This window comes from Cottoperca gobio, chromosome 5 (genome assembly GCF_900634415.1).
Source record: "Cottoperca gobio chromosome 5, fCotGob3.1, whole genome shotgun sequence".
Taxonomy (NCBI): Eukaryota; Metazoa; Chordata; class Actinopteri; order Perciformes; family Bovichtidae; genus Cottoperca; species Cottoperca gobio.
In genome coordinates, this window is record NC_041359.1 from 15,017,163 (window position 1) to 15,042,734 (window position 25,572).

The 25,572-nt window shown below is 38.9% G+C and overlaps 2 protein-coding genes across 7 annotated transcripts in view; one reads left to right on the forward strand and one right to left on the reverse strand.

Moving 5' to 3' along the window:
• Window positions 1-1,489: 1,489 nt before the first annotated feature.
• On the reverse strand, window positions 1,490-22,721 carry LOC115007953 (macrophage-stimulating protein receptor-like). Of its 4 annotated transcripts, none has more exons than XM_029431128.1 (22): window positions 22,676-22,721; window positions 21,434-21,885; window positions 15,701-16,984; window positions 13,977-14,153; window positions 13,255-13,374; window positions 12,499-12,669; window positions 12,219-12,385; window positions 9,024-9,153; window positions 8,803-8,939; window positions 8,483-8,659; window positions 6,436-6,535; window positions 5,984-6,211; window positions 5,724-5,870; window positions 5,474-5,636; window positions 5,282-5,371; window positions 4,890-5,099; window positions 4,703-4,783; window positions 4,435-4,616; window positions 4,211-4,320; window positions 3,325-3,490; window positions 3,108-3,244; window positions 1,490-2,873 (listed from the first exon to the last, which is right to left on the reverse strand). In XM_029431128.1, the coding sequence occupies exons 3-22, from the start codon at window positions 16,898-16,900 to the stop codon at window positions 2,642-2,644; spliced, it is 4,125 nt and encodes a 1,374-aa protein (XP_029286988.1). In that variant the 5' UTR covers window positions 16,901-16,984; window positions 21,434-21,885; window positions 22,676-22,721; the 3' UTR covers window positions 1,490-2,641. The 4 variants fall into 4 exon arrangements, with proteins under 4 accessions (XP_029286988.1, XP_029286992.1, XP_029286990.1 ...); XM_029431132.1 differs by lacking the exons at window positions 21,434-21,885; window positions 22,676-22,721 and adding an exon at window positions 17,728-17,876 and having other exon boundaries at window positions 15,701-16,761; window positions 16,874-16,984; XM_029431130.1 differs by lacking the exons at window positions 21,434-21,885; window positions 22,676-22,721 and adding an exon at window positions 17,728-17,876.
• uba7 (ubiquitin-like modifier activating enzyme 7) overlaps window positions 21,449-25,572 on the forward strand; it is a 37,303-nt gene continuing 33,179 nt past the window's right edge. Inside the window, exons 1-11 of one of the 3 annotated variants that reach the window (XR_003832257.1) lie at window positions 21,449-21,611; window positions 21,693-21,861; window positions 22,699-22,833; window positions 23,148-23,254; window positions 23,347-23,437; window positions 23,650-23,782; window positions 23,966-24,063; window positions 24,153-24,302; window positions 24,463-24,627; window positions 24,795-24,899; window positions 25,012-25,092. Coding sequence is in view for 1 of the 3 variants with exons in the window: in XM_029431133.1 (XP_029286993.1) it covers window positions 21,565-21,611; window positions 21,693-21,861; window positions 22,699-22,833; window positions 23,148-23,254; window positions 23,347-23,437; window positions 23,650-23,782; window positions 23,966-24,063; window positions 24,153-24,302; window positions 24,463-24,627; window positions 24,795-24,899; window positions 25,012-25,092 (1,281 nt within the window). In the remaining 2 variants the exon portion in view is untranslated. The remainder of the gene's footprint in view (window positions 21,612-21,692; window positions 21,862-22,698; window positions 22,834-23,147; window positions 23,255-23,346; window positions 23,438-23,649; window positions 23,783-23,965; window positions 24,064-24,152; window positions 24,303-24,462; window positions 24,628-24,794; window positions 24,900-25,011; window positions 25,093-25,572) is intronic. The other 2 variants (XM_029431133.1, XR_003832258.1) reach the window with 2 other exon arrangements.

Genomic DNA, 25,572 nt, shown 5'->3' on the forward strand with positions numbered 1-25,572 from the left:
CAGAAACCGGGGGGTGCTGCGGCCCGGCAGCAGAAACAAGGGACTGTCGTGGCCCGGCAGCGGAAACAGGGGTCACGGTAGCGAGAAGGTGAGGACTCAAATGCAAGACGGCAGACAAGGAGATTAACAAAAAGAGGGCTTTATTCCAAAAAGCTTTACAAAATAAGAAAAACACAAAAGGTAAACAGTAAACTGAAAAGACAAACCAGGATGACACGGGGAACACGAGGAAGCACGAGGAAGCATCTGCAAGGGTGACACTTAGATGACGATCTGACAAGGAACACTGGGAAAGACATTGATATATGCACACAGACACTAATGAGGGGAACGAGACACAGCTGGGGAGAGAGGCTAAAACACAAGGGCAAGGTGAACGGACACAGGAGGAACAAATAAACAATCACACAGAGAAAACACACAGACAGGAAGTACAACTAGACATGACATAAGGGGGAGTGAACACTTCAAAATAAAACAGGATATACAAAAATCAAGACTGTGACAATATCACTCTCAAAATAAAGTAAAAATAATTAAAATCAAAAGAAAAAAACAGATTAATTAAAAATATTGCTTTGATGCCACTGTACTACCACATGTATGGTAATAATAATAATAATAATAATAATACATTTTATTTAGAGGAGCCTTTCAGGACACCCAACGTCGCCTTACAGTGCATTTAAAAGGTCCTGATGCCTCAACTGTTTAGTTGGCCTACTAGGCTGAGGTACACAATGTGTCCTCTCCCCACTGTGGGTTCATGTACAGCTCATACTGTTTATCAATTGACTAACCCTTTCTTTCCCACTCCTCACCTCTTCCTCACATGCAGTCTACAAATACTACAAGATCTGAATTCAGTCAGTGGTAACCGGATTATTTATTTCATTTCTTTGGAGTCCTGATGGTGTTGAAAGAGCAGATACTATAACTGATCAATAGCCATTTAAACACATTTCATCCTGTATTTGCTTCTGCATTACTTAATTAATAGCAAATCTGAGATGCAATGGTTGTTCACAGCAAAAAGAAAAACATCCATCCGTTTGGCTTTCTGTGCAGTTTCTAGCTGGACACATAACCTCATTTTCACATCCAGGACTTCCACCAGAACACATCCAGAGCTCGTCATTAATGCACCTTTTTAGTACCTGAAAAATTAATATTTTTTTAGAACTTTTTTAGAAGAAATTATTCATAAAGAGTATTACAAATGCTAGATACACAGGTTAGGCAGAAGCATGCAGTTTTCACTCTGGATCAGCAGACCTAAATCAGACCTCTAACAGTTTGTATATTTCCTCTCTTCCCCCTGACCGAGAACAAGGGCTGCACTGCCTCAGACGTGTGTCATTGACTTTGATGAAACACTTCCATGAAGAACTTCTGCATTTTTTTTTTTTACCATACCAGAAAACAAAGGTTCCGAATAAAATTGTAAGTAGAACTGTCCTGCTTGCCAATCAGGATATGGCTTGGAAAAAAAAGTCTGGGAAGACAGTTTATTTGTGGACACTTTTTAGTATGCACATTTGTCTGTACAAAAACACTCTTTGCAGTGCAACATAGAGCAAAGAAACATCAGTTCAAGGAAGAAGAGAAAACCAAGCAATGACAAAAATATAACAGAACCAAATATATTACCCCTGGTAGAAAGCTTGTTGATCAACATAAACATTTTCTTTGGCTAAACCGTACTGCATTGTCAGTCTAAGTAGTAAAATCATTGCATAATTCCAGAATCCCTTTGCTTGTCTAATTTGCTATTAAGGTCATTTTAATTACATGCAGGAAACAATGAGAAATGTGTAGTTTGGACAACATGCTATGCTATGTTGATTGAGTTGAAAGATTCTGTTCAGAGGTTCAGATGAATGTAGTTTTACTGTTTGTGTAAAACATCTTTGTCTTGCTGTAGTGCAGCAGACATCACTGCAGCAGCAATTGAAGTATGCTGCAGAAGGAGGCAATGGTTGCCCTCTAGTGATAATGACTGGTACTCGATGTGTTTCTAAGCCTCAGATGATATCTGAACAGCACGGACAGCTCACTGTATAATTCAGTAGGTGCAGATCTGCTGGCAGTATCAACGGCTCTAAATCTGAGAAGAGTTATTCTGCATCCAGTATGATGATTTCCAATGTACAAATCCCTTTGTATTAAATATATATTCTACAGCCTATATGGGGATATAATCTATATTATATCCCCATATAGCAGGAAAAGCACATGTCAGCATTTATAGACCCGTGTCTCACAGTCTAATGCAGTGGTTTAGAGACATATTTACAGCACAGTCTCAGGTAGCCCCACATCCTATTCTACAAGTCTGAGAACAAAAGCACATTTTACATTCATTTTTGTCGCACTTGTGCTTCAGATGTTTGAAACTTAAAACAGTTACTTTCATCCACATGTTGTCTCTATTTTGCTACAAATTAAATATGGTAACAAGAATGGGAAACTTCCAGCGTGATACAGTGCCTTTTATATCAGTAGGCAAACCTTCCACGTGCATGTTTGTAGACATGATCAACAATCTATGTGAATAGATCCAGGTTAACTTGTTTCATTTTCTGTCCATCTTTAATCCGGATCCTGCATTCCTATCGGAGAGTTTTAGGATTTTGCACACTCAGTTGGCAGCATAACTGTCTGAGTCAAAGTCTGAGGCCTCGGCCTCATCCGCAGATCCAGTCAGGGACGGGTAGGGCCGTGGCTGGTCTAAGTTGACATAGTTAACCTTCAGACTGATGTAGTGCTCTCCTTCCAGACACGAAAGGATGTGTTGTACGTCCTGAACCAGGCTATTGAAGCTAGGTCTGAACTCAGGCTCCGGGTCCCAACATGTCAGCATGATAGAAAAGCTGTGGAATGAATAAATGTGTAAATGAGTAAGTACCTGAGTGAATACGTAAGCAGGTAAGTGGACTATTCAATGCCATGTGAGCTCAAAAAGGATATATTTAAATGACATATAACTGGTATATATTCACAGAGTATTTAGTCACCTGAATAAACTCCAATGATAAGATGCTGAAGCAATTGTGTTATGTCATTATGTCATGCGATATTGAACAGGGTGCAGGTGTGATTCTTACAGAGTATCAAGGCAAAACTGTGGCTGAGGAAGCCGGCGTCCCTTCAACAAGTAGTGTGTGATATCATAGGGGTCCACATCTGGATATGGGCTCGCACCTCTGGTCAACAGCTCCCACAATAAGATGCCATATGACCACTTGGAGAAAGATATATTGTAGATAAATACATGATAGTTGTAACAAACATATTTCAGTGGACTGGATAAAGCACACTCACCACATCAGACTTGATAGTGAACTTTTGTGTTTGCAGGCTTTCGATGGCCATCCACTTCACTGGCAACTTCACCCGTTTGTGATCTTGAATGCTGTAGTACTCCTTATCATAGATGTCCCTTGCCATGCCGAAGTCAGCCACCTTTACTGTGTAGGTTTCATCCAGCCTGAAAAGAGAAAGCATCTTAAGAAAACATCACCTGGATAACACTATCTCCAGGTATGCTCAAGAAGAACCAGGTTAATTGGTTAATTTAAACCAATTTTGAAAATCAGAGTCTATGAGCAGTAGTGGTCTCAGTGGACGTTTGCCATGCACAGGTGTGACGCAGAAATGGTAAAAAAAACAAAAAAAGGACAGTGGTATCAATCGTATTATCTAATTCTCTCCCAGAAAGCAAAAAAGGGTATTTTTCTAAAACGTTGGACTATTCCTTTAGTATGTATGGGCAATAAATACATCACCAAAAAACAATAAATAATATACCAGCAGTGTCTTGAATATGTATCATCCCAAGAGGCCTTCAGATGGACAGGGTAGTCCATCTTGCTTTGACGGATAAAACTAAATAAATCTAAAAACATTTATTTACGTTAAAGAAGACTGCAAGATGCAAAAGTATTATATTTACTGTCTTTTTTGTTTTGTTTTCTACTAATTTAGTGAAGCTATTTTTAAGGATTAATAAATATCTCTGTGCTGTAAGTATTGTAGTTGACCATAGAAAAATACCAACCAACAATGTAGTATTTATTGCTTACATTAAACTAAGATTTTCTATAACTTTAATACACTTTTGTAATACATCACCACCACTTGTGTGACAAAGCTTCACCACTTTTTTTGACTGTCACCGGCCAGTAATCAGTGTATGATTCATACTCACATGCAGTTACGTGCAGCCAGGTCTCTGTGGACAAATTTCTTCTGGGCTAAATACTGCATCCCTTTGGCAACCTGAAGCCCAAAGCCTATCAGGTCTTTTACTGTCGGGTTCTGTGGAGGACAAAGAAGTATGAAACAGAGCTGACCCACCCAGACGCCCATGCTCTGAAGTAATAGGAATATTCATGACCCTACAGGTCCAGAAAGTTTCATTGCGTAATTTACCCTTTTTTCAGAGCGGATGAAATGACGCACATCCCCATGCTTCATATACGGTAGAACCACCAGAGGGAGCCCTTCTTTAGGCAGCATGATGCCCAGCAGAGACAGTATGTTGGGGTGGTGGAAACCTTTCATGAGGATGCCCTCTCTGAGGAACTGGTCCACCTCCCCCACATCTGTGATCCCTGTTAATACAACACGTACTGTTATACAGACTAATCCAACAGCTGACGTAATACTGATTTTAATTATAAAAAAGGTATCCACATACGGTTTAGTGATTTAACAGCACAGTGGGTCTCTTGCTTATTGCTGTCTATCAGGTATCCATGATAAACTGTCCCAAAGTGGCCTGCATTAGAAGAAAAAGTGATTGCTATGAATATGTTGGCTAAAATACTTAAAGGAAAGAACAAGAGAAAGAAGAAAACAAAAGTTATAAGAGACAAGAAACGTACCTTTGCCGATAATCTGGCTATCCTCAATTCGGAGCATCTCAGCAGGGATCAGGACATCTTTGACCTCTTCAAGAAGATCAGAACTTAAACTGATCATTGACATATTGTCCCGGGGCATTAAAGGAATGGCCAGATGATCATAGCTGGCAGCATAAAATAAACCTTGGAAGGCTGTTCCTCCTGAACCTGATGTTTGACTGCTAAGATCCACTGTAGCACACAAGGGAAAACACACCATGAACTTGTAATAAAGTTGTACTAAAAAGAAGACAGTATGTTATAACATTTTCACTAATATTCAAATGTAAATGGTTAAGGTGGAGACCATCTCAATTCTAATAACAGTTGATATGGATTATGAATGAACCAATGATTGAATTTAGATGTGTCACCTCGTCTGTAGTCACCTGTCGGGGAGAAATCATTATTGCTGCCCATGCGGTTCCGTGAAAGCCTTGTTGATAAACGATTCTCTATGTTGGCTGAAAGGATACACATGATAAATAAAAATCACTGAACAATGAGAATATACAGTAAAGTTTCATTTCACAATTGCAAATGTTCTAGATTCAAGATTTTCTCACCTCTCTTTTTTTTCCTCAAATGGATCATCACAAGTAATGCAAAGCTAGCCCCGACTACCAATGCAGCAAGGACGCCCAACACAATGCCAACAATCACAGTTATGTTGTTGGTGTCATCGTTGACTACTTTACCCACATCGTAAACTTTCCCATTTACAGAAACCTACAGTGGTGGAATACATTTAATTTATTGTCAATTTCCATAAATTATTCAGGTGAAGATTGATGATTCAAAAGCCGAATGTCTCACCTCGACAGGCAATCCCTCGCTGGGAATAACCAGGCCTTTTGGAATTCTGCAGGTCAGCTCGTTTAACAGAACCTGGGTTTTACAGTTCACACCCCCAATGGTCATTTTGATCTCCATGCATGTGTTCACTGTACTCAGTTTGCTATGCTGTTACATATGTGGGAAAAAATAGAAGAACACACATATGTTAATAATTGTGATACAGCAAAATGTGTTACATAAGCAGAAAAACATAATAGTGAAAGAGTGTGTAAACATACATGCAGTGAAACTTCTGTGTCTCCTGGTTTTAGAGGTAATTCCTTGTTTTCATGTTCAAAGGAAAATATTTCGGCTTCAGGGTAGTAGTCAAAACGCTTCTTCCAGAGATTCCTTTTCCCGTCCATGTGAATCAAAATCTCTCCGTCAGACTTTTCATCTGGCATTTCCTTTGGAAAAGCAGGGGCCCAGCACTCCTTATATGAGGCATTTGCTGTGCCGCTGCATACCTTAAGTGAAATAAGCACATGGTGTGTTGTTTGAAATAACAACTACTGTAATAGGAGAAAAACATCCAGCTAAAGAATGAGAATGGCTGGCCATCCACTGCTGACAATGGATTAAAACATTTAATTCCCTGTTTTGAGTTGAACAGAAATGACAGTAGAGTAAATATTGAATATACTGTGTCAATATAGACTTACACAAGGATATCACCAAAGTGTTAACTTACTTTTTCAAGAGATTGCAGGATGGGATTCCTGGATATGTACTGAACCACAGTTTTGTGGGCAGAGTCAAGATTCTGACCTTCGATCACCAACTTGGAGCCACTGTATGACATGAGCAAGTTAAAAACAACATTGAATTGCTGAATGAGCAAACACTTTTGTCCTATCATGATTAGGCAATGGAAGGTATTAGAGTGATTTCACATCATTTGGAGTCCATTATTAATAATAATAATAATAATAATAATAATAATAATAATAATAATAATAATAATAATAATAATAAGCTTTATTTGTATAGCACCTTTCATACAAGAATTGCAGCCCAAAATGCTTCACAGCTAAAACATAACAATTAGTACAAGGACAGAATAAGAGCATTTACAGTACAATAATCACAGTGTAGATGTAACTGAGCCTGAAGTACCATTATTAAAATAGCAGAATTAAAATAGTATAAAATAGTAGATAAAATAATATAAAATAGTAGTATAATAATAATAATAGCTGAATTAAAATAGCAGATAACGCGTTATGGTTTCCCCAATTGTTAGAGTTGTGTTAAACTTTAAGACTTCTCTGGTCGATACTTTACTTCCCTTTGTCCATGTTGTACAAAGTAAGTTAAAACACAATCGTCACTGTGAGTCCCAGATTTCGTTTATGGTAAAATCCAGATACAACCGTTATTAAACACGCTGGTTTAACCTTTTCAGTCTTAGGCAATACCTGACTACTAGTCTTCTCTGCTGTGACTCGTATGTTTCTGTCAGATATCCCTTAGGCTAAAGGAGTTCAATATTTGACTACTCGTCTTCTCTGCTGTGACTCGTATGAAATACCTTTGTCAAATATCTCTTAGATCAAAGGACTTCAATATTTAACTACTCCTCTGCTCTGCTGTGAGAAGTATGAAATATCTCTGTCAAAGATCCACCCTTTCTTCCCCTTCTCCTTTCCTTACTTTAAATGATGATGAAACCATTTCTTCACTTGATTTTTTCATCAATGCCAAGCAGGTCCATCAAGAAGCAAACAACACAAAACCCACAAATTAAGCTAAAACGCATTATAGTAAAATATATAAAATATCACTATTAAAAGGCTAAAGTAAGGAGATATAAAATATCACTATTAAAAGGCTAAAGTAAGGAGATATAAAATATCACTATTAAAATGCTAAAGTAAAGAGATATAAAATATCACTATTAAAATGCTAAAGTAAAGAGATATAAAATATCACCATTAAAAGGCTAAAGTAAAGAGATATGTTTTTAGCTTACTTTAGAAGATATTGAGCGAGCTTACCTCCCTAATGTCTGCAGGTAAAGTGTTCCATAGCTTTGGTGCATAATTGATAAAGACTGCATCCCCAAATTTTCTTTTGGATGTTTCTGGGAACATTTAATAAACCAGTAGTGGATGATCGTAATGTTCTTGGGGGCACAGAGTTTATTAGAGTTGGCAGTGTAACTTGGTGCGGTTCCATTTAGGGCTTTGTATACAAGGAGGACCTTAAAGTCAATTCTAAAAGTTACTGGAAGCCAGTGTAGAGCGGCTAACACTGGACTGATGTGGTCTCTCCTCTTGGTTCTAGTTAGCAGCCTCGCTGCAGCGTTTTGGATGAGCCTTTTGATTTATAAATTGTCTGATTTTAGCTATATTTCTAAGGTGGAAGAATTATGTTTTTGTCACCTTGTTTATGTGGGATTTAAAGCTTAGATCTGAGTCTATGATAACACCAAGACTTGTAACTTCAGGTTTAATCAAAGAAGTAAGTTTCCCCATGTTATTCAGCATCATCTCTCTTTTTGTTACAGGACCTACTAGTAGGATTTCAGTTTTGTTCTCATTTAATTTTAAGAAATTATTGCTCATCCATTTATTTATTGCTGACAGACAGGTAATGATGGAGTTAATAGCTGGAGTATCATTTGGTTCAGCAGAGATGTACAGTTGCGTGTCATCCGCGTAGCTATGGAAGCACACATTGTGTTCTCTAATGATATCCCCCAATGACACCAGAGCAGACTGGGATCAGTGCCCTACCTTTGGAAACTGCAATGAGGATTTACAGAGAGTATAACAGGGTTTTTCTTGTAGAAGAACATCTGAGTGGCCGTCACTGGGAAGTTGTCAATTAAGATTTTCACAGGTACATTCCCAACACCTGCTGCAGCTGCTGTTTGGCAGATGATTGAAGAAGTCCCACTTCCCTCAGGAGCACTGACAAGAATAGAGATCATTGTAACCAAATACAATACTTTAAAAGCCTTCATTTAAAAAAAAAAAAAAAAAGGGGTGAACATGAATGTGTTGTAGATCATAGTCATCTGTTAGCAACATGAGTAGTCTTCTGTGTTGCTCACCTTTGAATGCTGCACTTTTTGTCAGCAAAGAAGACGTCTCTCTGTGTCCCAGAATGAAGATATCTGCCCGTCAGTGTAACCGTCGTTCCTCCAAACACTGGTCCATAGTCAGGGCGGATTTCAGTTATGCTAGGCACCTGGTTAGAGAGAGGTGACATCTTTCAGCACTTGAAATTCATGTTATAAAACAGTTTCAATCGCATAAAAGTTAACATTCTCACCACAAAAGAGAAGCCAGGCATCTGAGCTTTGCCTTCAATTGAGTAGCGGCCCTCCACTTCCCCCTCGTGCACATCCAGAGTGATGGTGAGGTTCTTGTTAGGTGTGTTTTCCTGAATCTTGCATACTAGCCTGTATCAAAGGACACAAGGAAAGACGTGTCTAATGGATTCTGTAGATGAAGATATGCCAGTAGCTTGTCAGACAGAAATGAACAGCAGCAAATTTGGCAATGAGACAGAAGCATTTCCACAGCATTCAAAAAAATGTTTGAATACTTTTGTACAATTTGGTTTTAGAAAGAAAGGCCACTTTATGTAAAGACTAGCAAGCCACACCACACTATTAGAAAACATGGTAACACTTTCTATGACGCCTGTGTCTATAATGCATTATAAACGTAGTATAATGGGCTTATAGTGGTGTACAATTATAGTAATAAGCACTCGTAAATATTCACACTGCCTAATAACAATAATCATAACACATTATAAAGCATTTTATATAGACTTTTAAGGTCAAGTATCTCTTCATAATTGACTTATAATCACATTATAATGCATTACAACGGTAAATACAATGATTATTATGAAAAATTATGAACAACCTGAAATGTCTTAAGAAAAGAAGGTGCAATTTCAACAATAGTAGCCTATGCCTCAGTTTATCATTTGCACATGTGCATTACAACTTATAGATCACAGTGTATCTACAAAGGCAAAAAACATTTTGTCGCAGGTATCTGGAACAGTATTTTACTTTATGATCAAAACAACACATTTTTACACTTTGCAAAATCATCCCAGGGGCCGGATTGGACCCTCTGGCGGGCCGCATGTTTGACACCCCTGGACTAGAGTGTAGCATAGATGTATCGTAGCTACGTAGGTTCGTTTTACGATATTACGTCATAAATTATCTGCCCGGTCAATTTGAGCCGCGGTCAACTGACAAGATGGATCGATGGCTGTAGACAGGGTCAGTTAAAAGAAAATTAAATCAAAGATCTGACGCGACAGTGAAGGTGCATCGTCCTGATGCAGGTGATTCAGCAGCGACAACTAGTGGTTTTGTGTGCGTTACTGAGTCCCAGGAGAGGGTTCGCCGTCCAATCACCACCCGGCTGAAAGCTGTGAAACTCGGCTTGAGCGCGGAAAGTCCAGCGCTAAAGTGAAGAGAAAATATCACACCGACTACATCAAATTTGGATTTTTTTGGGACTGGAGAAGAAGAGGATCCCAATCCACACTATGTTTTGTGCTACGAGTCGTTGGCGAACGAGGCTATGAAACCCGCCAAACTCAAGCGACATTTTGAGAGTAAACACAAGGATTACTTTGGGAAACCTTCAGGATAGTTTGAGAGAAAACGTTATGAATTTAAGAAACACATGACGTTTGCATTTTGTATATCTCTCAGTAGCAAACGATCTTGCTGTGGGTAAATTGCGGCTCTGTACGGACATAAACTCAGTAATAAATGTAGTCACGTTTCATATCATGTGTAACATCTATCAGCATTCACCGTTTTAATCGCATATGAACGAAATGCTTGTAAAATCTGTGGTTGTATTTGTTTTGTTGATTTAATGTGTGAAGGAGCGATACAGAAGGTCACATAAAGCTCATTATTAGGCTGTCATTTGTAATATATTGTTGGAGTGGTAAGCAGGCCTATTGTTTTTGGATATTTGGGGAATGAGTGCATACCTGTCAACCCTCCCCTTTTTCCCGGGATTATCCCGTATTTCTACTTCCATCCCGTTTTTCACCCGCTTAAATATTTTCCCGTAATTAACCCGTATGTTTAACCTTTCAAAAAAGAGCAGATGGCAGTATTATGTTTAACTTAAGCTGAAAAACGTTATCTGTCAGTAAACACACAGAAGGAGAAAACAGGAACAATAACACAGAAGAAGACGAAACATATGGATGAGAGTCACAGTGAACAGGAGATAGATGAAGACGCACTTGTACCTGCCAAACAAGTTAAAACTTTATGCAAGTACCAAATGGGAGGAGAGCTTCCCTTATTTAATAAAAGCAGAGTCTGGCAAACTCGTGCTTTTTGTAAAGTGTGCCATTCAGATGTTAGCATCGCACACAGCGGAATAAGCGATGTTCGCCAGCAAGAAAAATCGTCCAAGGACAAGCACGCCCAAGAGGCACAAAACATTCACTGTCAATGACTTCATGTGTGACAAGAACTGTTTCGGAGGCAAACCAAGTGACCAAAGCTGAGGGAAAGATGTCGATGCTTTGCGCTAAAAAATAATGTAGCCTTCAGCTTCTGCGTTGATTTCAGTCGCAATGTAGCGGACATGTTTCCCGACTCTGCCATCGCAAGGAAGTCCTCGTCGGGGGAAACAAAAGCCACACAACTCATCCATCATCAAATAAATTGATGATGATAACTAATAAATAAAATACATAAATCTTATAAAAATGTCTGTACAAGTAATGCATACTTTAAATAAACATATATTTCCTGAATGTATATACCCGTCCCTTATGTGTTTACATTTATATTGGTGGCTGAGAGCTGTTATATGATATGGGCGGAGTCCGGCAAAAAAAATCCCTTATTTTGAAATTCCAATGTTGACAGGTATGGTGAGTGTTTTTTTATTGGTTAAGTGGTCCTTGGTCTGAAAAGGTTTGAGAAACACTGCACTAGATCCTTGCAAAAAAAGTGAGCGACAACTATGAAGTATTATGATACTTGACTTATAATGTGTTATGGCTACTGTTATTAAGCATAATGAGTGCTTATAACTATAATTATGCAGCGCTATAAGCAGATTATAACACATTGTATGTATGTTTATAATTCATTATAGACATGGGTGTCATAGAAAGTGTTAACAAAAACATTTTAAAGAATCGAAAAACATTCCAAATCTAATAATTAAATAAAGAAGTGGCAGGTCTGGGACTCTGGGAACATGACTTCCGGGAGGAGAGATTAACAGTACAAGAACAGCAGTGTTATATCAAAAATCTCATTAAGACCGTTGGGAGAAAAAGTATAAAGAAAATAGGTCCACAACGTCTCTCGTTTTGGATCCATTTTTACAATTTAAACTAATAAATATTGCTTTTCCCTAGTTTGCTTGTTGGCTTGTGGTTAGCAGTGCCCAGTACTTCCCACATACATTCTGAGAAAATTAGCTGTGTCTGGCATTGTGTAATACTCACACTTCACTACTGCTCTTTTCCGGCTGGACAGTACACAAGGTCCCAGAACCCACTGTGATGATGTGGGTTTTGCCACTGATGATGGCGGGTCGCAGAGGAGACTGAAACTCCCAGCCACACAGTGTGACTTCTGTCTCAGCACCAGCAGGTGTCATTTTAGGGGAAAACTGCAGAGAAAAGGGGTTATCATCCAGAGCAATCAGTACAATCAGTGTAACTTTATGACTCATGTTTAGTAGTCATGCAGTGGCTAATCAGTCACACCTAGCAGCAGATCTACCTCTGTTATGACAGGTGCACACGAGTCTTTGTTCCACTGCGAGGTACACTCATGCTGCCTCGAGCAGATTCCCGAACACCAGCCACAGTTCATGAAAAGTGGAGCAGTCAAACACATGGAGCATGTCATGAAATGTGCACACCCCGGACCTGCAGAGGGCACCCTGAACATCTTGATCAGGGAGAGAGAGATACAAGGGCGGGGTAAACCAGTTGTAACAGAGAAAAACAGTCAAGAGGTAATCAGCAAAATGTGGCTTATGCTGTTGCTCAACATTTTATAAAATCTCACCCTCTCATACAAGTCAAGCCAATGTTCTGCAGAGAAGCATTTTGGATTCTTAACACAGAGTCTTTTGGCCTAAATGAAGAACTGAACTTGTCATGTGTCCAACTGATGATGATACACTTGATGGATGCAGTCATTTAACTTTCTGTACTTTAATATATGCCTGTGTTTTTTTGTTACTGATGGATTTATAGTGCATGGGGGGTGTCGCTTGGACGTTGGTTATGGCTGGTCCCAACGTTGGATCCATTTTCCACTAGATTTTAAATCCTGTTCAACCAATTATCCAATGACATATGTACACCTATTCTAGAAAGACTGTATGTGTTTGCCTTGTGTCTTTATATATTTTGACTGTGACGAAGACTATTTGCACTATTAAAGGCTGCAAATCAATCGCTGTGATCCAGTTCCCTTTTCAACCCCTAAAAGACAAGCAGTACCTGAAGTAGATATTACAAACATTACCTTATTTCCCACTACGAAGAGAAGTGAATCGTTTGAGTACACTTCTGCTGTCCTGGACACTTGTGTTTCTCCAAGAGAATAGTTGGCAAAAACAATAGGCCTGTACAGAGTGAGAATCACCTAAAACACACAGAACAGAGAGTTAATGTCAGAAGGATTTTCTTCTTTGAGAGTCTTATACATATACACCTGCTTCTGGCTGACAGACAGTACAAACACACAAATGCTTAGTTTAATTTATTTAATATTTAATATTGTGAGTACTGAACAATACTTCTATATCTGGTATAATACATTCAAACTGCAAAGACACACCCACTGGCACACCACATAATGACTAGAGCTGCAAAGATTAAAAGATTAGTTGTCAACTATTAAAATAATCACCAACTATTTTCTTAATAGATTAATCAGTTTGACAAATCCTTTTAAGAAAGAAAAAAATCAGAACATTTCTCTGATTACTGCTTTTTAAAAGTGAATATATTCTGGTTTCTTTACTCCTATTTGACAGTAAACTTAATATCTTTGAGTTGTGGACAAAACAAGACACTTGAGATTGTTATTTTGTGCTCTGGGAAACACTGATTGACATTTTTCACCATTTTCTGACATTATGTTGATCAAACTAATCAATTAATCGACAAAAGTAATCGACAATGAAAATAATTGTTAGTTGCAACCCTAATAATAACTACTATTTAATACTAGCATATTGCTACCTGAAGTATCCGGCCATCTGAGGTACCAATGTGGCCCAGCGTGTGATTCCCAACAGTGGTGACCAGGACAGAGGTGAAAAGGACGCCTCTCATCTGCCTGTTGAAGAGGTCTAGTCTGTAGTATGGCTTTGACACCAGAGTGGGTTCTTCACTGCATTTGTCATTACCTTCAGCGCTCTGTGCAAGTGGGAAAAACATATACAGAACAAAGGTGTTAGTTTTAAGTCATCATTGATAAATCTAAAGTATCTGCCTCTGTTAGCATCCGTCTCCCTCTAAGCAAATATAACATGCATATTCTTGTGCGTGGGGGGGAAGAGAGATGGAAAGAGAGACTATCTTAATTCCTCCTTTTAGAAAAGGAAGTGCTGTAGCCTCGCCTCCAGTCATAGTAACAAGCTGTAAAAGGAACAAGGTCATAAAACAGCAGTGACTCCAGCTCCATATGTTGACTTGTTAGACTGTGGGTCAGTGCAAATACCCAGCAACGGAAACTGGGCTTTCCATACTTTCACGCACATAAAACAGTTGATGTGTGTGGACAGTTGGCAGAGCATGAGTTACTTTAGTTAATAAAAAGTACATTTTCAAAAAAAGAAATGCTATGTGAAACTAATGGTAAACATTCCACTGCAAAGCAATTTAGCTGACCTGCCCCAGCACGCCCCGGTTTGCGTCCCACTATGTGAATACCCTATATTCAAGTCATTTCATCTTTTCTTTCTCTTTTCTGGGTTTGTATTTCAGCATTTGAAACTTCAATACATACCATATCCAAGTTATTTTATTGTACACACTCAAGTATCTGCAAATACTTAACTTGAAGTCAGGTGGTTGATGCCAACGGCTTTAAGACGGTTTCAACAATGATTTATTGATTGAGTGATACAAAGATTATTTCCTCCCATCGCTTCTTCGATATTCTACCTATTACCTACTCAGATAACATGTGTGAAAGCCAGGCACAGTCCAACACTGTCCCTCCCCTTCAAATTCACTCTTTTTATCAACATGATTTATAACTTGTGTTTGTTGGCACACATTCCTGTTGGTGTACACATGGATGTGGGAGTTCAGAGGACACAGTAAAAGGAAGAGAGAAAAGACCACACCTTTACCACGGTCAAATTCTCTATTCAATTAAGGTGTTTTTAACGGTGAACTTTGCATGTTATTTAAGGATTCAACCCACCGAGCTGGCTTTACAAGTGCAATACTTTTCTCCTCTGGTAACTTATCAATTAAGGGTTCCAGCGAGGGAAATTGCAGCAAGTGGAAGAATTCAACTTAGTGTAATCATTGAGCCTTTTACCTTGATGAAACAGTTTCCTTATCAAAGCTCTGTAGGCTACTGAAAACAGTTGCCACCCTTTCACGGTGAAAGACTGAAACTTAACAGAGCTGAGAAACGGTGTGGCAATGTGCAGGTCAAATACTGACTCATCTACCCCTCCCAGTTCTCTCATCTGGTCATGCTCTCTCACACGCCTTCAGGCATAAACTATTCCAGTAGTCAAGATATACTTTATACTATCCCCTATTGCTCAAGACATTATAAAACTCTAAGCTTAATGATAAACTACATTGTTCCGGTCACAGACGACTTAATTACACAGTGTTTGTCTTAATAGGTCACTTCCTGTCTGGGCGTAGGGTGACCTTTGTACTCTATGTACTTTGTTACTCCGCTCTGACAGTATACATACAAAAAAAAAGTTACTCACTTCATGTGGGCAGTTCTCGCACGTCTGGAAGTGACAGAGACCTCTGGATAGCTGCTCTGGACCTGACTTGCAGCAGGCTTCCACGCCTTTATCAATCGCATTGTTTACTTTAGTCAAAGAGAAGGCACACAGGGCAGAGTGTTTTTGAGGTTCACCATGCTCATTCACCTCTGCAAACACCCCATACAGAATGTCTTCTGCCTCGCTCACCCTCAGCTCCTCTGCCAAGTCCTTCCCCGCTCGTCCTAAGTGTGCTGCTTGTAGCCCGTTATATACAATGTCCTTGAAACCGTCTCTCCGTCTGCGCTTTGGTTCGTACCGGCACTCCAGCACCACCTCTTTGTACCTCCACACCTCTGGGATTTCAATCGGCAGTCGTCCCAGACGAGTCTGAAAAGCTGAATTGCTCTTGGATGGATTTTCTCTCTGCAGGGACAGGAAGTAGACGTACACACTGGTGGAGAAGCTGTAGATGTAATCGATCTTGTAAGAGTCCTGTAGGCTGGGGAGCACTGTCAGACCATTCATGACCATATGAAAGCCATCGTCAGTTGCAAGTGGCCTGACCACGGATATTGACCTCCTTGGATACCTCTGTGCCACCTTCTCATTGACAGAGGCCGCTACAAAGAAGAGCAATGTGGCTGAGTCTTCAACTATGATGATTTCAGTGCCAAGGGGGCTGGCCAGACACTCTGGACAGTTGGTTGCAGAGTTTCTCTCCTTTTTGAATAAACACTGAGGCTCGAGCTCTGAAGTGCCAATGTCAATGAAGTGACAGATCCCATGCTGAGTACTCCCACACATGTACAAGTAGGGAGAGGGCAATGCGGAAATATCCAAAAGCAGAACCTTATTGTTTGTATCCACAGGATCCACAGGATCTATTTCTATGTCACACACTCCACATGTTTTACAGTCAGGACTGCCAACAGGTCCAGTTTTCACCTCCCATATTTTCTCCATAGTATAGCTGACGGCCTCTATTACATTCTGGCATGCAACATACACGTCTGAGTGATTCTCCTCTCGGTTCACAGCTATGTTCTGTATAGGTTTGTCTGTTTGGAAGTGGGGGAGGGAGTATTTTACAGTGAAATCCACCAGCCTGCGTGGAGTATACGCACATGTGTGCTGTCCTAAGGCTATTTGTGTTTGTAACCATATGCATACCGTCAGCAAGGCGGCCCAAGTGACCATCTCCACGTCACAGTCCACCGTGATTAAGTGCTACCTATAAGATACTTTCATCAAAGAGAACATTCTGGAGAATCAGCAGGAGCCCTGTGAGGGAAAACACACAAGGAATGTTGAGATTTGACAGACAGATAGCAGAAACGTGTAATGCTCACATTGAACAGAGATTCACTGCTTTTGAAGTGGAGGTGGATGCTGTAAACAGTTTTAGCTTGTTTAAACTGAGAAATGCAGCATGGGGAACTTGTGAAAGAGGAAAACGTATCAGCTGTTTCCTTAAGAGTCCGGTGATTAAGTAGATGCTGCTTTTTAAAATGAGGCATCTACAATAAGACTTGATATATTGAGATGAAGCTGATAAAGCCAGTGGAAAAAATAGTTGATAGAGTGAAGATCAAGTCTACTGTGGGCAAGACATGACTTGCTGCAACATGTGGAGCAACTATGGCAATGATCAGGCCTCCAGAGCCATACACAGAATAAACAGAGTAGCTAATACTAACTAAGCCTTATTTTGTAAAAATGGAAAAATACATAAATGAATGGGTAGCCTACTCGTATGATTCAGTAGTTATCTTGTATCGCAATTGTAATACGCCATTTTGCAATGGACAACTGTTTCACAACAAGTTTTAATAATAGGTTTTTATAATAAGGATTTGATTTGTATTGATAATAATTGCTAAATGTACATCTGCTATGCAGGTAGGAGATGAACTGTGAATTATGAGAAAGTGTGTTCAGTCATTCATTAACGTGGACCAATAGCAACTCTAGAGACATCCGCCATAAAAAAACAAACAATATATGAATTTAAAAAGAAATCTTACCTCGCTTTGAAAAGGGGCAGATGTCGCTGGGATTTGTCAAAAAGTCTCAAAATGTGAATTATTTACGAGATAAATGTACTGTGTCAGTGAAACTCCACTCAGTAACCTGTAGCAGCGCACTCACCTGACAGCACTGGAGTCCCACTGGCACAGACTTTACACTGATACTGATCTGCATCAAGACTTTTAGTTTATCTACAGTCTACAGATAGAAACAGGATCTTACACTCACCTTCAAAATAAAAGCGCATCGGGACCAGGCCATTATAGTGGGAGTGCGATTATTACTTATTATTGCTAGGGGCAATCATTTGATGCATCATCTAATATGACATTGTTTATTCGACTTATGATGTATTTAACATTTTATTGTTATTGTTATATTATCAAATCAAATGTTGATTTGATTCGATTTTTTGATTTATTATATTCAATACTAATAAAATAAGATAAACATTTTCCTGATTTCAAGAGGGGAAATTCACATTACAGCCAACCACATCACATGCAATAGTCTAAAGCGGGAGGAAACAGATAAGAAATTAGCCTATTTTGAATAATAAGTACAAAGATAATAATAAATCTTGAAAATTACATTCAAAAGCTTTATAAATTATATATAGTGCAAATGAAAATATGATGTGTTGATATTACAAGCCTATATAATGAAATAACACGTTTATATAATAATTAGTTGTGCTGTAACAATATTGATGCACAGGTCATTCAATAAGACCTTATAATTCACCATTTAAGTTCAAGTATGTGGAAAATTTGAAAAACTGAATTTAACCATCCTTGAATATGAGCAGAACTTTGACCTTAGGTTTAAATAAGCAGCCTATTAATTCTGATTGTCCCCATACTCTGTCATTGCATAGCCTACACACATACACATTACTTATAACACGCATTGTAATACCATTTCCTTCATATCCATGTACCAGTCCCATTTTGGAAACATTTTCTGGATCAGAGGATTTAAGATTTATTTTGAAAGTTAATGATCGGGAATGCTATCGTCATTCTGACGTGCTTTTCTACGAAATAGGTGCTGTCCTGACAAGCCGCGCCCGCAACACGGAAGTATGAATTAGTTGGGAAATCTGACCACTTCAAAAAATATCCTCATCGTTTCTTTCCGAAGAGTCATATGAACTGCAGCTCTTATCCAGACAGACGATATTTGTGTCACATTTTGAGGAAAAACTTTCTCAATACTAGCATACTGAAGTGCACTGGGCCATGCAGCTTAGATTTCAATTCCGTACATACAAGGACTATTTGTGTTGTTATTTAGCAGAAGCATCTCCAGAGATACTTTAATGTCTACGGTTAAATTCCCAGAAGTAAAATAACCTTTAAAAGTTTATTTCCCACAAGCAAACAGTCTGAACTACGCCTGTAGGAGTTTTGCCAAACATGCATTGCTTTCAGATGATGGAATGGAGTTATTCTTCAAACGTTGGCAACTCTAGCCAGGAAGTTATGAGAGGAATGTCAACCCTCTCCAGATAGACCACCTTATATAAAACTAGCAATGTGACCATTAACATATACAAATGACTATTGACATAAAGGAGAAATCAAATAAATTGACCCATATTGGCAAATGAACTGTAACATGTAAAAGGAGGCTATTCATTATAATACAATGTCTAAACAGAAATGTTGCCATTGACAGAATGAAGCATTACAGATCCAAAAGTTAACCATCTACTACTGAATCCAAAGTTCAGGAATCACAGACAGTTTGAAAGGTCTGCGTTGCCATATTCCTGCCAGAGGAAAATGTACTTGAGTTCTGAACGTCATTCATCACACTTTCACTGCTCCAAAACATCAAACCACCAAGATCCAGCATCTCTTGAGACACATTTGATAGGAACTGCAGAATCAAAAAGTGTCAAAGAAAGTTGTTTTGATTTGAGCTCGACAAGGACTCGCTCTCACTGGGGCCTTAGTTATCCTGATACTAATCAAACAAACTGTAAGGGATATCACATCCAGTCCTTGCGTTTGCATCTGCCCTTGTGAAACTCACTGAATACCTAACTCATATCACAGGGGACAAATAAACATTCTGAAGTGCACTGGGCCATGCAGCTTAGATTTAAATTCTGTACATACAAGGACTATTTGTGTTGTTATTTAGCAGAAGCATCTCCAGAGATACATTAATGTCTACGGTTAAATTCCCAGAAGTAAAATAACTGCCATTAAAAGTTTATTTCCCACAAGCTTTGCACAGTGACAACATGTTTTGAAATTGTCTGTTTTATGACGTAATGCTGTAATTTCAGTCATCATGTGAATATAGTTTCTGATCTGCTGATTTTTAGATCTCGGAGTTGTTTGTTCCTCATTCACACACCACTATGAGCCTAGAGCGGTTTACCATCATGCAATACTGGGGTGTATCATTGTTAATGTCATCATGGAAATGTTAAAGATACCCTCCACACGTGTTTTAAGACATACAAATACTCTGCTTTGAATAGAATAATAGAGTTAACTAAATTCTTCTAAAATAACATCTACTCTTTTTCCCTTATTGAAATATCGAAGAAAATGCAAATATTTGTAATTTTAAAAGTTTAACAATATGTCTCCTATATCACTAAAAGTCCCTCCTCAGTGTAGTACACAACACTTGTGTAACTTGCATTTTTAACAATGATTGGCTTAAAAACTAGTCAGGGATGTCTCAAGTCATGATACAGGCTACACGTCTTAAACTCTGATTTAAGGTGAGCACAGAGAAAGCTTTCCCCCTTTAGCAGATGAATGTGAAATCAAACTCCCTAGGAGCTCTCCATCATTGTGCACTGTAATGTCCTAAATAAGTTACAATAAGCAGCATACAAGTTACTAATGTATACAAGACCAATTCTTACAAATGCCAGAAAACATGGTTTTCAAAGTCTGGGCTCTGGCAGCTCAGGTGTTACATATTTTCACTTGGCTTACTGAGAGTTTCCACAATGAGCGAATACATAAACGTTCACTCCTAAATCTTCTAGTGGTGGAATGTAACTTAGTACATTTACTCAAGTACTGCACTTAAGTACAATTTTCAGTACTTGTACTTTACTTGAGTATTTCCATGTTATGCTACTTTATACTTCGTCTCCACTACATCTCATATTTATACTCTATACAAGTCAAATATTGTACTTTTTACTTCATTACATTTATTTTACAGCTTTAATTACTAGTTACAGAGTAAGATTAATAATACAAAAATATAAACAAACAAATAAACAAATAAATTACTATTATTATTATTATTATTATTATTATTATTATTATTATTATTATTATTATTATTATTATTATTATTATAGGTTAAGATACCCAACAGTATATCCAGTAAATAAAATCAGCGGATGATAATATAATATATATTATTCTGAAATGCATGAGACATTCTACATAATGAGTATGTTTACTTTTTGTACTAAGTTTATTTTGATCCTAATACTTTTGTACTTTTACTACTTTTTTGTAAGTAAAATATCCGAGTACTCTCCACCACTGCTTCCAACGCACATTCATTGTAAACTCTAACAATGTAGATTCTCACTGGACCAGCTGATTACAACTCTAACAGTCCTGAGTCGCCCTCTAGTGGCCAGCCCCCTAAATATGTATTGACACAACAACAAACCCAAAGCATCTTCTGAAACGAAAGTGAAGTACTTTCCTCTAAACTGTCATTTCACAACTTGTCCCACCCAGTTCTCATTCAGTTCCTGTGTTGACCTCTTCGGTTGTCAGTCCAGCTGATTCCTCACTTGAAACAGGTCATCTTATAGTGAAGACTGCGAGTGCAACATGTCAGAAATCGGTGAAATCGATGAAGGGCTCTACTCCAGACAGCTGTAAGTATTACCGGCACAAACCGAGCAATCAATTTAACAGACTGCTGGTCCAGAGATCCACATGTTCCTTTACGTGCACAGGTATGTTCTGGGTCACGAGGCGATGCACCGGTTGGGCACAGCCAACGTCCTCATTGCAGGCATGCGTGGTCTTGGGGTAGAAATAGCCAAAAATGTGATCCTATCTGGAGTGAAGTCTGTCACCGTCCAGGATGAAGGCCAGGCAGTGTGGGCCGACCTTTCCTCCCAGGTACTAACCCTGTGTGGTGTTGATCTGTTTAAATAAATAAATCTATTAGGAGTTATATGTGTTAGATATATTATAAACTATGATTTATGTAAACAACTTCCTGTTAGACTAGAGCAACAACAACTTGCCAAACCTGCCAAGTATAGTTATCCTGTTAAAGTGATATTTGGATTTTATAAGGTTTTTACTATTGCTTTTCTATTTCAATTTTGACAGGTTTGGTATGATATTATGGCAAAACTATCACGTTATGACATCATTAAAAATGCCTTAATGTTTCACCTTTTTTTTATCTTACTTTCAGTTACCAAAATAAGTAATAAAACAATAGTCTAAATGTAACATATTGCCCATTATAAAGGTTAATCACTTTGATTTTAAAAGTGAAAAAGCTGATGGTATTAATGGAGTATGTTGGTTATTGTAGCTTTTTTAGTCAATTTACTTTCACTATTATGTCACATGTACTCCTCCCCCACCCAGTGAATTACTACCAACCAAAACCAATTTTTTTGCCTTACATGGTTAAAACAGAAACAAAACATTTCAGGACTGCAATGACATACAATCAGACAATTACAACTGCTAAGAAGCTGCTAAGGCTTGGACGGTATATTTAAAATATTCCATCAAACAACTTGTAATTTTGAGTCTGATACTTCATTCTTGACCTTGGAAACAGCTGTTTACAAAACATTCAAGAGGTGCTCATAATCATGTAAAGCTGATAAATGGCATCTGAGCAAACCCAATGCACAGATGAAGACTGTGTGACACAGTCAGGTGGACCTTGAGTTGAGATATTTCTGTCAACCTGTAATTTTATTTCCCGGACAGTTTTTCCTGAAGGAGACTCATCTTGGTCAGAACCGAGCCACATGTTCCCTACAACAGCTGTCTGCCTTGAACTCACACGTGGGTGTGTCAGCCCACACCGGACCACTGGATGAGGACCTGCTTCTGGAATTTCAGGTGCATAAAGAAAAGTTTGATTACGTAGTTTAAAAAAATCTTAAAGCGACATCTAATCCTTGTTCCTCGTTGAAAAATCCAAAATCTATGACTATGCAAATATTTTTCATCTTCAAAAGTTTAACTGCAAGACGCAGGATATCTCCTACTTCCCTCTAAGTATATTCTCATAGTTTCAAGTTTCCAAGCCACACTTGTGTAAGCTGCATTTTGTACCACAATTGGCTTCTAACTAGTTGTGCTGTCTCAAAATCCTGCTCTTACTTACACGTCTTAAACTCTGATGTACTATGTAAACAATGTAAATGTTTCAGGTGGTGGTCCTCACTGACTCTTCACTGGATGACCAGAAGCGTTTTGGCGAGCTCTGCCATTCGCATAAAATCAAGTTCATTGTAGCAGACACCAAAGGACTCTGTGGGTAAGTGGGCATGACAAATTGTCTAAAAAAATATTGAATGTGCTTAATAATACATGGAAGGAAGAAGGAAATATATTGTGGTTCATTTGCAGTCAGTTGTTCTGTGACTTTGGGGAGGAGTTTGAGGTCTTGGAGCAGGATGAAGAGAAGCCGGCGTCAGCGATGATACAAAGTGTCTCTAAGGTAATTCCCATCCATTTCAAAACCTGCTTATCTGCTAAGAGTTGTGTTGGGTAACATTCATTGGGGCAGGCATTTAAAAGGAAATTAAATCCAAATGTGCACAGTAAGAACATACAAACTCCACACAGGAGTTGGCTTAATAAGCTTACTTGAACATTATTACTAGAATGTGTCTTTTAACCTTAAAGGTTGTTAACATGACTTTATTTTAGGCGAACCCTGGAGTGGTGCTCTGCACAGATGACCAGAAGCATGCATTTTCAGACGGTTCCAAAGTTTTCTTTTCTGACGTCCAAGGCATGACAGAGCTCAACAGCATCGGCCCTGTGGAGATCAAAGTCTGTGGTTAGTTAGGTTACTCTTCTTCACAGTGTCTTTCCTCAGCTACTGACACTGGCAACGCTGTAGTCACGAGCTACACTCAAACTCAACATCCTCAACATTTCCAAAGAGCATCGAAGTGGAACGTAATAGTTGTGATGATAATTCTTTGTCTCACTGTTTGTCATTCGTCTCCTCTATCACCAGGCTCATACTCCTTCAGCATCGGTGACACTTCAGCCTTTGCTAAGTATGAACGTGGTGGATTAGTGACCGAGGTTAAACAGCCCTGCATGCTAACATTTGTAAGTATCTGCATTTTGCTTGAACTTTCTTCATTCTTGCTTGTGTGTACCCTTTGTTAATACAAACACAACTGCAACATCAATTGCAGAAACCACTGAGTGAGGCTCTATTGGACCATCAGCTGCTGAAAATGAATGATTATGGAAAGATATCGAGACACAAGACCCTGCACTTGGCTTTCCAAGCCCTCCACGGCTTTGTGAAGAAAGAACAACGACTCCCTCGTCCTCGGTCTCAGGTCGGTGAAGGTTACAAGCCAGTATTCAATTAATTTTACAGAACAAGTTATATGATGAGTAAAGTAGAACAATTGAATCTGGATATTATGATGTAGTATGACCATTAAAGCAATGTACCGGATTGCTTCCACTCACTTCTTCATGATTAATTCCATACAGTCAGATGCAGATGCCCTGCTCGCCCTCGTAGAAGAGCTGAATACAGTCGCACAGTTGGAACAGCTGGATGAAGCTGCTGTGAGAATCCTGTCCTACACAGCACAGGGTGACCTGGCTCCTATCAATGCTTTCATTGGAGGCCTTGCAGCTCAAGAAGTTATTAAGGTGAGGTCAAAGGTTGACGCTTGTAACATTAGTTTCATCGCTCAGCTTTGATGGAGTATAGCGCTGCTATTGTTACATTGTGCATATTATTATATACATAACGTAGCACTTGGTGGTGTGTATAGCTGACTGTGTTTTGCTCTGTGCACTCTATAATGTTCCTGCAGGCATGTAGTGGGAAATTTACGCCTCTTCAGCAGTGGCTATATTTTGATGCACTGGAGTGCCTCCCTGAAGAGGAGGACCAACTGGCAGAGTGCTCCTTTGCAGCAGTATGTAGTATAAAGAGATTTCTCGATTCTAAACAGTTCCATATATCAATCAGGAACATTTGATCAGACGTCAGGGGTGTATTAACAAAACATTCGTTTTCCTCTCTGACAGAAAGGCTCGAGATATGATGGACAGATTGCTGTGTTTGGGTCAGCGTTCCAGGAGAAGCTTGAAAAGCAGAAGTATTTCCTGGTGAGGGCAGATTAGATATTTGTCCAGCAGGGGGCACACTCTGCACTAGAATGCAGGAGCCCCATCTGTGTTTTCCTATCATCTTGTCTGGTTAATGATAGCACATGCAGGAAACGGCAGTGATATGGGCGGCATTTCCTGCTAGTGTTGACCTCTTGGTGTGCAAAGGCCATTCAACATTGCCAAACCCTTTCTGTGTTTCCTTTGAAGGTGTTATTTTTTTACTGTTGTGTGTTTTTGAAAGAGAGAGAGAGAGAGAGAGAGAGAGAGTGCGTGCATGTGCTCTTTTATCACCGTAAAAAAAATGCATGCAAGTATCAAGAAGTTGAACAAGTATGTGTATGGTGGCAACTATTATATTCAATTCATCAATTAGTTAATTAGTCGATCAACAGAAAAATAAATGGCAACTATTTTGTTAATCAATTAGTCGGTAAAGTAATTTTTCATGCAACAATGTCAGAACAATGCTGTTTTCAG